This window comes from Cyprinus carpio, chromosome A5 (genome assembly GCF_018340385.1).
Source record: "Cyprinus carpio isolate SPL01 chromosome A5, ASM1834038v1, whole genome shotgun sequence".
Lineage (NCBI taxonomy): Eukaryota > Metazoa > Chordata > Actinopteri > Cypriniformes > Cyprinidae > Cyprinus > Cyprinus carpio.
Window position 1 is genome coordinate 39,853,465 of NC_056576.1, and position 12,129 is coordinate 39,865,593.

The 12,129-nt window shown below is 39.9% G+C and overlaps 2 protein-coding genes across 3 annotated transcripts in view; both read right to left on the reverse strand.

Annotated features, from left to right (window-relative positions):
• Window positions 1-3,542: 3,542 nt before the first annotated feature.
• LOC109078284 lies at window positions 3,543-9,100 on the reverse strand. 2 transcript variants are annotated; one of them, XM_019093591.2, is made up of 10 exons: window positions 8,940-9,100; window positions 8,696-8,868; window positions 7,096-7,193; window positions 6,939-7,012; window positions 5,515-5,695; window positions 4,579-4,684; window positions 4,424-4,506; window positions 4,166-4,244; window positions 4,010-4,087; window positions 3,543-3,730 (listed from the first exon to the last, which is right to left on the reverse strand). In XM_019093591.2, the coding sequence occupies exons 1-9, from the start codon at window positions 8,992-8,994 to the stop codon at window positions 4,052-4,054; spliced, it is 885 nt and encodes a 294-aa protein (XP_018949136.1). In that variant the 5' UTR covers window positions 8,995-9,100; the 3' UTR covers window positions 3,543-3,730; window positions 4,010-4,051. The 2 variants fall into 2 exon arrangements, with proteins under 2 accessions (XP_018949136.1, XP_018949135.1); XM_019093590.2 differs by having other exon boundaries at window positions 4,159-4,244.
• Window positions 9,101-11,731: 2,631 nt separating this feature from the next.
• The window catches only part of mtfp1 (mitochondrial fission process 1), a 3,080-nt gene continuing 2,682 nt past the window's right edge, over window positions 11,732-12,129 (reverse strand). The window contains exon 4 of the mRNA XM_019093606.2: window positions 11,732-12,129. This exon is cut by the window's right edge and continues 135 nt beyond it. The gene's annotated coding sequence lies outside the window, so the exon portion shown is untranslated.

A 12,129-nucleotide genomic window follows, 5' to 3' on the forward strand; every position in this document is an offset into this window, starting at 1 on the left:
CATGATAAAGTGCTTTGAAAGGTTAGTCATGCACAACATCAAATCCAGCCTCCCCAACACACTCGATCCGCTCCAGTTTGCATACCGTCCAAACCGCTCTACAGATGATGCAATTTCCTCCACCCTCCACCTGGCTCGAACCCACCTAGAAAATAAAGACTCCTATGTCAGAATGCTGTTCATCAACTTCAGCTCAGCATTCAACACAATAATCCCACAACAGCTCATTAATAAACTGAACCTGCTGGGCCTTAATAATTCCCTCTGTAATTGGATCCTGGACTTTCTAACGGGAAGACCTCAGTCAGTCAGTGTCAGCCACAACACCTCGAGCACTACCACACTGAGCACAGGTGCCCCTCAAGGCTCTGTGCTCAGCCCGCTGCTTTTCACGCTGCTAACCTACGACTGCACTGCCAAGTTCAGCTCCAACCACATCATTAAGTTTGTGGATGATACAACTGTGGTAGGTCTCATCAGCAACAGCGATGAAATGCACTACATGGAGGAAGTGGCACAGCTGGCTGAATGGTGTGGCACTAACAACCTGCCCCTCAATGTGGAGAAGACAAAGGAGGTTGTGATGGACTTCAGGAGAAACTCTGTTGATCACCCCCCACTGACCATCGACAGCCCGACTGTGGAGAGAGTCAGCAGCACTAAATTCCTGGGGGTGCACATCACAGAGGACCTCACCTGGACCACCAACACCATGTCACTCTCCAAGAAGACACAACAGTGGCTACACTTTCTCTGCTGGCTGAAAAGAGCAAGTCTCCCTCCACCCATCCTCACCACATTCTAAAGAGGAACCATTGAGAGCGTGCTGACCAGCTGCATCTCTGTCTGGTATGGGAACTGTAGTGCAGCAGACAGCAAGACCCTCCAGCGGACAGTGAACACAGCTGCAAAGATCATCGGTGCCCCTCTCACCTCCATCCTGGACATTTTCATTACACGATGCTCCAGCAAACCCAACAGTATCGCGAAGGACCCCACCCATCCCTCCCACAGTCTCTTACAGCTGCTACCATCAGGAAGATGGTACCGGAGTATCAGAGCCAGCTCCGCCAGACTGCTCAACAGCTTTTGCCCCCAAGCTGTGAGAGCCCTGAACTCAAACAACCCCACCCTCCTCTGACACCCCATACAAACCCCCTACATCATAGACCATCTCCCCTCCTCCACCCCCAACCTTACCACATCAACAGAAAAACTGTCTGAAACATTTTTTTTTGTGCAATTCTCCTCTATGCGCACTAAACACTTTTCACACACACTGCTGTGTGTACATAATACCACAAAAGACTCAAATATGTGTTTACATGCTCGTGCACTACAAATCATCCTGCACTATTCCCCAGCCTGCTGCTTGACTTACTATGATTCTCTTTGGACATCTACAGTATTATGTGAAGCATTCGTATAGTCTATATATTTTTCCGTTCAGTCTATGTATAGGTAAACATTTATATATAGTATATTTAAAGTCAAAATCTGTCAGTAGGTTAGTTGTGTAGGTTTTACTGTTTTACTTCATTGTTGTATGTCTGTATTTATGTAGCACCGTGGTCCTGTGAGACACGACATTTCGTTCCACTGTATGTCCACACATGTAGCAGAATGACAATAAAGCTCAACTTGACTTGACTTGACCTTGAAGTTCATTCAACTCAGAGTATGTTCCTGGTTGAGACTCAAGACATTCTCAACAGAGCGACGAATCGATGAGTCACTATGGAAACGGACACTAAGTAAAAGCAAACCATGCTGTTTCTTTCTTCTTCTTTTGTTTAATGGTCGTTTACATGCTTAGTGCATATCTCCACCTAATTGGTTGCGCAATCATTTTTTTTTTTTTTTTTCTCATTTAATTTTTAATCCTTGAGAATATGAATTGTATTGTTTGTTTGATGCTAATTATATATTAAGACATATCAGATATGTATTTTGATTTAGACATTATAGAACATGCCGATCCATGTGTGAGTTGATAATATAAAATGTAATAAATATATATAATAAATTAAACCTTACCTTGTCATAATGTTATATAATTTATCCAGATAACTTATATATGTCAATAAAATACATAAACATATTAGAATAATACTGTATATTACCTTCTGTATTTCTTAAATTAGTGCTTCATCATTAACACATAAATATATATATATATATATACACACATACACACACATATATACACACACATACAATAGGCTATATTACGTGTTGTAATATATAATGTTGTGCGCTATCTGTCACGCCCACTGAAGGCTCGTCAGTAGAAGCTGAAGTGAACTAAGCCTGGAACAGAAGCTGATCCTGAGCAGGTGATCTTCTGAGAGTAAGTTACTATGGTTACTAACCCTGAGAGTAACCTCCGATTTTGGAACCGAAGGCTGAGGTTATCCACTCACTTATCACTACAGCCATAGAATTTACAAATGGCGGCGCCCAGTTTTACATCAGAAAGAAGGTGGTATCCATGTGGCAAGCAGTGCAACAATAGCAGGAGAAGCCATTACTCACCGTGATTGATGAATGATTCTGACTTAACACTGTTGTATGATGAACTCGTGAAAAACAGCACGAGAGAGAAAAGAAACCGAGCAAGAGAAAGAATGACAAGCTAACGAATGCTAACAGCTGCACTCGTGATTTAAAATTTACAGCGAAAGATCAAATTAGATTAGTTTGATAATATCGGCTATATGATGGCAATTAAGTTTATATTTTATCACTTAAGCAAAAGAGAGTGATAGCAGCGATGTTACGTTCAACTTCGAAGCTTGCATCAAAAAACTAATTTCACACTGAAGCACTGTATCTGAGCTTGATTCGGATTGAGAAAAGCATGTGATCGATGACGTCCGACGCTTCGTTCGCCTGAAAACCACGTGACTGCTTCAGTATCTGGTTCAAGCGCGCCGTTTCCTTTACATTATATTGTGTTAGCGTCGCTTTTTTTAAATCATATATAATATATATATAAAATGAAATCAGTCTAAGGACTGAAGGAGATTTAAAAAAAAAAAAAAAAAAACAGATTTAATTTATGACCTTGTTTTATTTTACTTTAGTGCCAGTGCACCGACACAAGACTGACTAAAATATAATAAAAATCTGTTGTAGAACCAGATGTGAAACCACTGGCTGTAATGGAACACTTTGGAAGGTGTTATTTATTTTCATGACCACTAGATGGCCACAGCATAAACCGTTTTAAAAAGCGTTGAGTAATAACCTTTTTCCGATACAATTGTGATGAAGGCTTCACTGGTTCAGAACGCTTCACTTCGCCATCACTAAGTGACAGTAAGATTCAACAAACTCTACATGGAGCGACAATCACAAACCACTAAGCAGCACAGAAGACCGGAACCAGAACACACCACATCGATATTAGCATATGATCCACCTTTCTTTTACACCTCCATCTGCTCAAACACATGCAGGTACAGCGTCCTCAAAGGAGCACTGCTTCTGACTGGAGCTCCAGCGCCCCGATGGACAAAACACAAGACAAACACACTGCACCCATTTTAGCAGGTTTATTGTGAAGCTCATGGTCAGTATTTGGAGAGCAGATCTCTGCTGGGCCTGTAGCCCATGCGTCCTCCTCTCCAGAAACACAGGTAATAGCTGACGGCCACAACACCCGCAACAATCCCCAGAGCCGCCACCACCGCCACCACTATCAGCCACACCGGAGAATCACTCAGACCTGTAACACACACGTTTGTTTCTGTGAATTGTGGGGCCTTTCCATAGACTTCTATAACTTTTATACTGACCAAACCCTACCCCTTACAGAAAACCTGTTTCATTCTTACACTTTCAGATAAACATCATACTATTTTTAATATATTTTTCCCCCTCCCTCACGGGGACCGCAGGCCAGTCCCCACAATGTCAAAAACTTCAGGTTGTACTATCCTTGTGGGGACATCTGGTTTTTATAAATGCACAGGCTTTAATAAACATGCTGCTGAAGAGCACAAACCGCGCTCGGCGCTCGACTGTGTGTCCAGAGATTCCTCCTCCATCACAAACGGCCCCAGGACTTTACGAGCAGACACACCTAGAGGAGAAACCCAGGCCGTTATTGGTAAGGTCACACAGATCAGACGCTTCTGACCGCAGAATACACACCGCTCACAGTGTCTGTCCTCCGGAAGAAGCTGGTCTCACAGGAGGAGCAGATGTAGCTCTGGGACGGATCATCCAGGAGCTCCCACCTGCCACACACACACAGCAACTTCACACACACTCAACATCAGACCAGACTCCTGCATGAGCTTCACACACACACCAGACTCCTGCATGAGCTTCACACACACACACCAGACTCCTGCATGAGCTTCACACACACACACTCCTGCGTCTACATGACTAGTGAAGGTGAAGCGTGTTTGACCTGTGCTGCTGCTGGATGTAGTGGCATGCTCTCTGGTCCATGCGCTGGACGTCCCACGCCTCCAGATCACAGAGAAGAAAGATCTGCCACACAAACACAGCAGCTGAGGAACACTGCAATAACATCACCACACCAGCTCAAAGCACAGCGCTCACATTCTGTCCAAGAGCAAACTTGAAGGCTTGGAGATAGAGGCGCATTTCAGCAGGACGCCTCCTCGGCAGAAAGCTGGAGTTTCCCCATTTACTTTCCATCAGACACCTACAAACCACACACACACGAGGAGACACGCTTAACTTCATTCTGACGCAGTCAAATCACCTATATTTCTATATCGCTGTACAATACAGACCGCGTCCAAGCAGCTTCACAGTATTAAACAGGAAAAACATTGCGTCAATGCTAGAGGACGATAGTAAACACTCAATTTTCAGTTAAACTCCGTTCAGAGGACATTCTTTTTCCTGAAAAATGCTAGTTAATGTCTTCATAATGGATGAAAACTCAGGGTATATACTTTCACTTGTGGTGTTCCTGGTCAAAAATGACTGGACTGCAAAAAAAAAAATAAATAAATAAAATCATTGCTTCTAAACCCCGTTACACTGTGCTGTTGCCAAAAATTGAATTCAAGCTTTCAGCTTTTTTTTTTTTGGTCAAAACAACCCCCCATGATTGGGCTCAGGAGCAACCTTGCGCTCCAAAAACCAATATTTAAACATTTTTGGAGCTTAGGTTCAGTGCACGAATATTGTTTTCTTTCAGTTAGCACAGGTTTAGTGTTTGTCTTTGGAACGGAGGGACCGAAGGCCTCATTGATCTGACCTCAGGCACATCTGTTTGAGTGATGGAGAGAGAGAAAAAAAAAATAAAATAAAATAAAAAACCACCAACAACGGATGTGCATGAGCTCAAATCAATGAGGCCTTCGGTCCCTCCGTTCCAAAACCAAACACTAAACCTGTGCTAACTGACAGAAAACAAGCGGACAATGAGATTGAACCCAAGACTGTGATACAGAATGATCTTCACCAGCGGTTCACTCCTGACCGTGAACTCTACATCAGTGGAAGGGTTTTCGTGTTTGTTACCCGGCGTTGGTGATGATGGGATGCACATGAGCGGCGCGGCTGATCTCGGGGTCTGTGGCTGCCAAACAGCTCTCTATGTAGATCCAGAGCGGCCTGCGGCTCCGTGACTCCACCGCGGCTCTAACGGGAAGAACGGAGCCCAGCCGGAAGTGCAGGGCCGGAGCCGGAGCGCTGAAGTCACCTGCACAACGTCAGCAGAGGCAGAATCTCAGCTGCTATTCATTTACTGACTTCCTGAGCCTTGAGTGACATCTGTCTGTCTCTGCACCACATTTACTTTCACTATGGGTTCATTCCTGGTATTCTGTGCCTTTTGGACAGAATAAAACAAAAACCAAACGTTTTTAAAATTACTTCATGATATGGAGATGGGGACAAATGGTGATATTAAAATGGATTGAAATGTCAAGTTACTTTATCATCTTCAATATGCTTAAAGTTCAAACAGTGTTATCTACAGTGCTGAGTAACAAGTTACACAATTTAATTACGAAAATGTAACTAATCCGTTACAGTTACTGAGAAAAGGTGTAGTTAAACTTCAGTTACTTATGGAAATGTTAACGATTACAAAAGGGGTTACATCTGAATATTTTTACACCGTTTTGATTGATTTTTCATAAATTGCATTGACTGCTCTAAAATGAGACACCAGTATTTTAGGACACATGCTTATTCAACAACCGTTTTATTTCCTATATGGTTTTATTTTTTTTAAATTAACTTTTTTCCCAAGGCATTGTTAGATGCCAGTGTTTCCTGTCATAGCTGTGCAAATATTAGATTTCAAAAATAGTATTACTAATATATATGATTTTAAATCAGTATTTAACCTCAGAACGATCTCAAAGTAAAACGAGGTGCTAGAGTCTGATTTTGTGGTGGCTGTGCTTTAAATTGTTATTATTTCTAACTTCAAATAAGAGAGGATTGTGAAAGTCTGACAGTAATCGGTGTTGAGTGCTGTAAGGTTAAAACTGCCTGCTTTACAGGTTTCAATGTGATTTACAATTGAAAACATTTAATCAAAGTAATCAATTGTCATTAACTAAAATAGTTACAGTACTTGTTACATTTTAAATGTGGTAATTTGTAACCTTTTACATTTCCAAAGTAACCTTCCTAACTAGTTATTTATGAGAAAGAGGTCTTTAAAATGTATATTCCTCATCATTTTAAGGCAGTAAGATTAGTGAGGAGGTAAGTTTAAGGTGAGATCTTGATGTTTACAGGGAAACAAAACGGCACTGAATACCAGAACGACCCAATGGGACACTCACCGGTGCGCAATAGAATTTAATCTATGAGGATTGTGGTGAAGTGTAAATTAGATTCAGAGGTTTCAAATTAACACTTATTGAAAGTCTATGAAAAGTCAGGGAAGGATGAAGATGAGTGTTGTGAAAGTGAGTTTAAACACTGACTGTTCATGAGCTCCAAGCTGAAGGTCACCGCTCCATCATCTTCATCATCCTCTTCCTCAGCACTGCTTCCAGGTCTGTGCAAAACAAGCTCAAAGACTTGAATGAAAGCCTATACTCCTCAGTCTCCATCATGAACTCAGAGTAAATGATCACCTACAGGTCATAGACGCACTGGACGGCGTGGGAGAGGAAGGGCAGCGGCGGCGACCGCTCATAGGTCAGCAGGTTCGAGTATGTGACCCGGTCCAGAGTTACCTGCCAGAGAGAGATCCGTCTGAACACAGCTGCTACATTACTTACATACGTTTACATTTGGCAGACGCTTTTATCCAAAGTGACTTTCAAGTGAGGACAATAGAAGCAAAAAAAAAAAATAAATAAATAAATAAATAAATAAAGCGTGTTGACAAGCCTCAGTTAGCTTAACGCATTACACGTAGCAAGACTTCTTTTTAATTATATAATAAATAAAAAACTTAGAATAGAAAAAGAGCAGAGCAACATCGTGTTAGAGGCCTATTTGCTTTTGTTAATTGTATAATAAATAAAAACACAAAAGATAGAATATAAAAAGATTAGAGAAGCTAGTTAGTTTTTTTAAGAAAACAAGCAGTTAGTAAATGAATAGAGTGCAATTCTAAAATGGAAAAAAAGTTTTTTTTTTTTTTTTTTTGACGAATTAGAATAGAGCGTGCTAGAGTTAGAGGATCAAGTAAAGATTTGAAAACCAAAATATGGTTCAAGATTATCCTGTAATTAGTAACATCCATTAATGATTCCAAATTACATTTATAAAAAAATAAAATAAATTGAATCCATTACATTACACATTTTAGGTAATGTAATCAGACTACTCTAGATTAATTTTGACCCATCACATTGATTTAAATAGGATAATCTGGAACCATATTGATAGAAAAATACATTCCATTTGTTGTAATTAACAACAACTGCATTAAACCCCATTACATCAGAGTTTCCCAAACTGGGTTTCTGAAGGAGTTTAGTAAAATCGAATTATTAAATAAATTTTCAATTAAAACACACTTTTAAAAAGGAAACAAAACACTTACTGAAAGGAAGAAAAAAAAAAAAAAAAAAAAAAAAAAAAAAAAGTAAAATTAAATTTTGTTTACCAGCATGTCATGTGACCATTAACCAATGAACATCCAAACGTGACACTTCATCATTAAAATATTTTTTTAAATGACAGGGGTAGGCCTACTTCATCTAAAAATATATATTAGGGGAGAGAGGCTCAGATGACACAAAAGTTGGTGAATTTGTGCATTTTAATGCGTTTTAAAGACAAACGTCTTCCAAAGCAGCTCAGTACAGGGCAAAATAACTGACTGAGTGATAATTCAACTAAAAAGTAACGTGTTCATCGGGAGTGTTCAACACTTCTTAAACCGGAAGTGATTTTAGTGAATCCAGTGCTCAAATGCTGTGTAGCTCCTGACTAATGACTGATCTCTGTGTGATTCTCCACAAAACTCAAGACTTTCTGACTGCATGCAAGTAGACTTTTTAGAAATGACATGAAAAAACTAGGGAGAATCAATAAGTTGTGAATAAATTGCTATTGTGTAAATATATAACGTAATGTAATCCATTTTAAAAATAATAATAATAAAAAAAAATGTAATTTGTAGTCTGACTGTCTGGTGATTACAAGCATTTTAAAATGTAACTATTTTCTTTGGAACCTGATTACGTAACAATCCAGATGTAACGTTACTCTGTTCCCGCGTTACCTGCCGGAAGAAGCCGCAGGCCCCGAGAGAGACGGAGAAGAGCAGCGTGTCGCCGGACTCCGTGGATTTCGGAGGACAGCTCCCCAGCAGAGCTTTGGACGGATCCAGCTTCTGATGCGAGTCCAGTCTCCAGCGGACCGTCACCGAATCCCCGCCGCAGTCCACCGTCACTTCTGCGCACAAACCGCTCCGGTTCATCAGAACTCGCTCACAGCCAGCGCTGAACGAACGGAGAGAAACGTACCGTTCTGTGCCACTGCAGCGGCGACGAGCATCAACAGCAGCAGTTCTGACCCCATCTTCAGCCGAACAGGAGCGAACGCGTCTCTCTGCTTTAACTGAGCTGCTGCTCGTCAGTGAACCAGCGGCAGCTGAGCGTCATTAACTACTCAGTCACAGCGTTACAAACAGCGCGCCTTACGTAATCAGATTACTTCTTAAAGTAACTAGTAAAGTAACGCATTACTTTTGAATTTAGAACCCTGCTGAAAAAAACAGCATATGCTGGTTAGGTATGTTTTGAATCTGGTTTATGCTGGTCCTTTTGCTGGTTTAAGCTGGTCCTTTGCTGGTTTAAGCTGGTCCTTTTGCTGATTTAAGCTGGTCCTTTTGCTGGTTTAAGCTGGTCCTTTGGCTGGTTTAAGCTGGTCCTTTGCTGGTTTTTGCTGGTCCTTTTGCTGGTTTTTGCTGGTCCTTTTGCTGGTTTAAGATGGTCCTTTGCTGGTTTAAGCTGGTCCTTTTGCTGGTTTATGCTGGTCCTTTGCTGGTTTTTGCTGGTTTATGCTGGTCCTTTGCCAGCACATGACCATCTTAAACCAGCAAAGGACCATCTTAAACCAGCAAAAGGACCAGCAAAAACCAGCAAAGGACCAGCTTAAACCAGCAAGACCAGGATAAACCAGCATCCCAGCATCAAAACATACCTAACCAGCATATGCAGGTTTTTTCAACAGGGAAGTTACTTTTTCAAATAAGGAACTCCAGTTACTTTGTTTCCATGTATTGACTGACAGCTCTGGTGTTGCCATGGTGACAGAAATCAAGAGTAAGTGCAGAGCACTGTGTGTGAACATGATCTTACTGTAGATCTAGACCAGGCCGGACTGGGACACTGTTTCAGGCCGTGAGAAATCTCACACTCATCTTAGGGGTAAAAAGGGAACAAAATGTCCCTTTAAGGTTGCTGTTCTAGTGACAAGCTGTTGTACCCCAGAAGGTGCAATTTTGGCCCATCATTTCCTGTATATAGCCTATACATCCACAACCATTTCTGAAACCAAACAACCCTATTATTAGGAGCAGAGCTGTGTCCACCTTGTTCAAAACAACCACCCCATTTCAGTGTGTTGTTAGCACAGAATGTTATTTATCTTAAAATGACATAAATACCCGAGATTTAACAAACCTCTTCCAGTCAAAAGTTTTTGAACAGTAATGTTTTTAAAGAAGTCTCTTCTGCTCTGCAAGCCTGCATTTATTTGATCCAAAGTACAGCAAGAGCAGTAATATTGTGAAATATTTTTACTATTTAGAAAAACTGATTTCGATTTGAATCTCTGTTAAACTGTAATTTATTTCTGTGATCAAATTTGTATTTTCAGCATCATTACTCGAGTCTTCAGTGTCACATGATCTTCAGAAATCATTCTAATATGATGATTTGCTGCTCAGGAAACATTTTTATTGTGTTTTAAAAAACACATTTTCTAAATTGCCTAAATGTCAAAACTAGTAGGCTATAATATATATTTGTTAAATAATTCTAATACACTATTGAATTATTAGGCTGTGACTCATATTATATTGTGTTGCTGTCTGCTCAAGCTCCCTCCCTGTACAATAAATCCATGTGAATATCTGTCTCTGCTCATTTTTTTAAATGTAACTTTTTTAAATGTACTGTCCTTTAGCACAGTATTCTGAATGAAGATGATAATGGGGTGCAAGAGAGACTAGCAGTTTAATACTCAAACCTGTTTAGTGTATTTACAGATGAAGCTGACCTGCACCTGAAGTCCTGAACAGGTCACACGTGAGCTGATTCCTTTGGTACATTTAGAAGGCATAAATATAAAATATTATTAATAATAATTAAAACAAATAATTCAGTCACCAGTAATTCTCCCGGGGCTCAGTCCAGGCCTGATCGAGACTAAATATGAACACGTGTTTACTCATCTCAAAATGGATAAAAACAGTCAAATATTATACAAACCTGCAATAATTATGTTAAATACGAAAATATAATTTATGTATTTAATCCCATTTTATTAACCTATGTCTTTGCCGCTGACCTGCGATGATCCAATTCAATCATAATAATAATCATGTGTTATTGCTGAAGTGTTGAACGTTCTTCTCCTGCGTTTGTTTGAGCCGTGTCCTACATGTCCTTCAGCCTGAGGCGCAGTCATTCCACTTTTGATGTGAAAGGGCTTTTACATTTGTAAAATATTTTTTTTATATTAAAAACAATCAAGCAAACCCTGCACAGATTTAAAAAGTAACTCAAAAGTAACGTAACACATTACTTTCCATAAAAAGTAACTAAGTAATATAATTAGTTACTTTTTTGGGGAATAATGCAATTTTGTAATGCATTACTTTTAAAAGTAACTTTCCCACCGGGTTTGTGTTCAGACGGTTCGGAATCATGACACTGTCTGCAGAATTCTGTGGGTTATTATAAATCTACATAAGGATACATGTATTTTTGTTTGATTTGATTTTTCATTTAAATGACTAATAAAACTTAAAAAAAATTAAAAAAAAAACACTTTAATGATTAACCACCCTACTGTTCCTGTTTATCTAAAGAGTCATAAATCTGTCATGCACTGGTATATGAAAATAGTTCAGTAGAGCTGTTTGAGGATGAAAGAACTGAATGGCATTGTGATGTTCAGCACAACACTCACAGTAAACGTCCTCCTTAGTTTTGATCCAAGTTCCTAAAACCCCAGCATCAGCATAAACAACTGAGAGAATCTAAAAACCAAACAAAGTTCTGAATCGGCTGAGAAATTAACACACATCTGATTAAAAAATATGTTTAATGCCACTTTTTGTGCTCCAGCAGAACATTCAGAACTGAACTTGCATAGAGTTTATGGCTTCATGAGAAACGGCTGATCCCTTTACTGTGAGATTACACACATCAGACTGATCCGATACGACAGTATTTAGAAACCCGTCCTTCACTAGTTTATCATTTATACAGAAACATACAGTACTGGATTCTTCAACCGTTCACCAGAAATAGAATCCATGTAATAATGAGACAAAAGAGCCAAAGTAAACCTTTAACAAACCTGAAAACAAACAACCGCACAGAAAAAAACATTATGAAGTCTGAGAGAGGCACACTTCATCTGAAACACCAGAAATCACATCTGTGTCAGACACGCTTCTGCTGATGATCACAGACCGGCGCT

What these genes read in the sequence shown, in the direction of transcription:
- LOC109078284 (XM_019093590.2), bottom strand. Translation starts at nt 8,994, where the DNA reads ATGGGGTCAGAACTGCTGCTGTTGATGCTCGTCGCCGCTGCAGTGGCA. An exon ending in AGTTTGCTCTTGGACAGAAT is followed by an intron (nt 4,507 to 4,578) that starts GTGAGCGCTGTG and finishes TTTGTGTGGCAG; the next exon opens with ATCTTTCTTCTCTGTGATCT. An exon ending in TACATCCAGCAGCAGCACAG is followed by an intron (nt 4,245 to 4,423) that starts GTCAAACACGCT and finishes TGTGTGTGGCAG; the next exon opens with GTGGGAGCTCCTGGATGATC.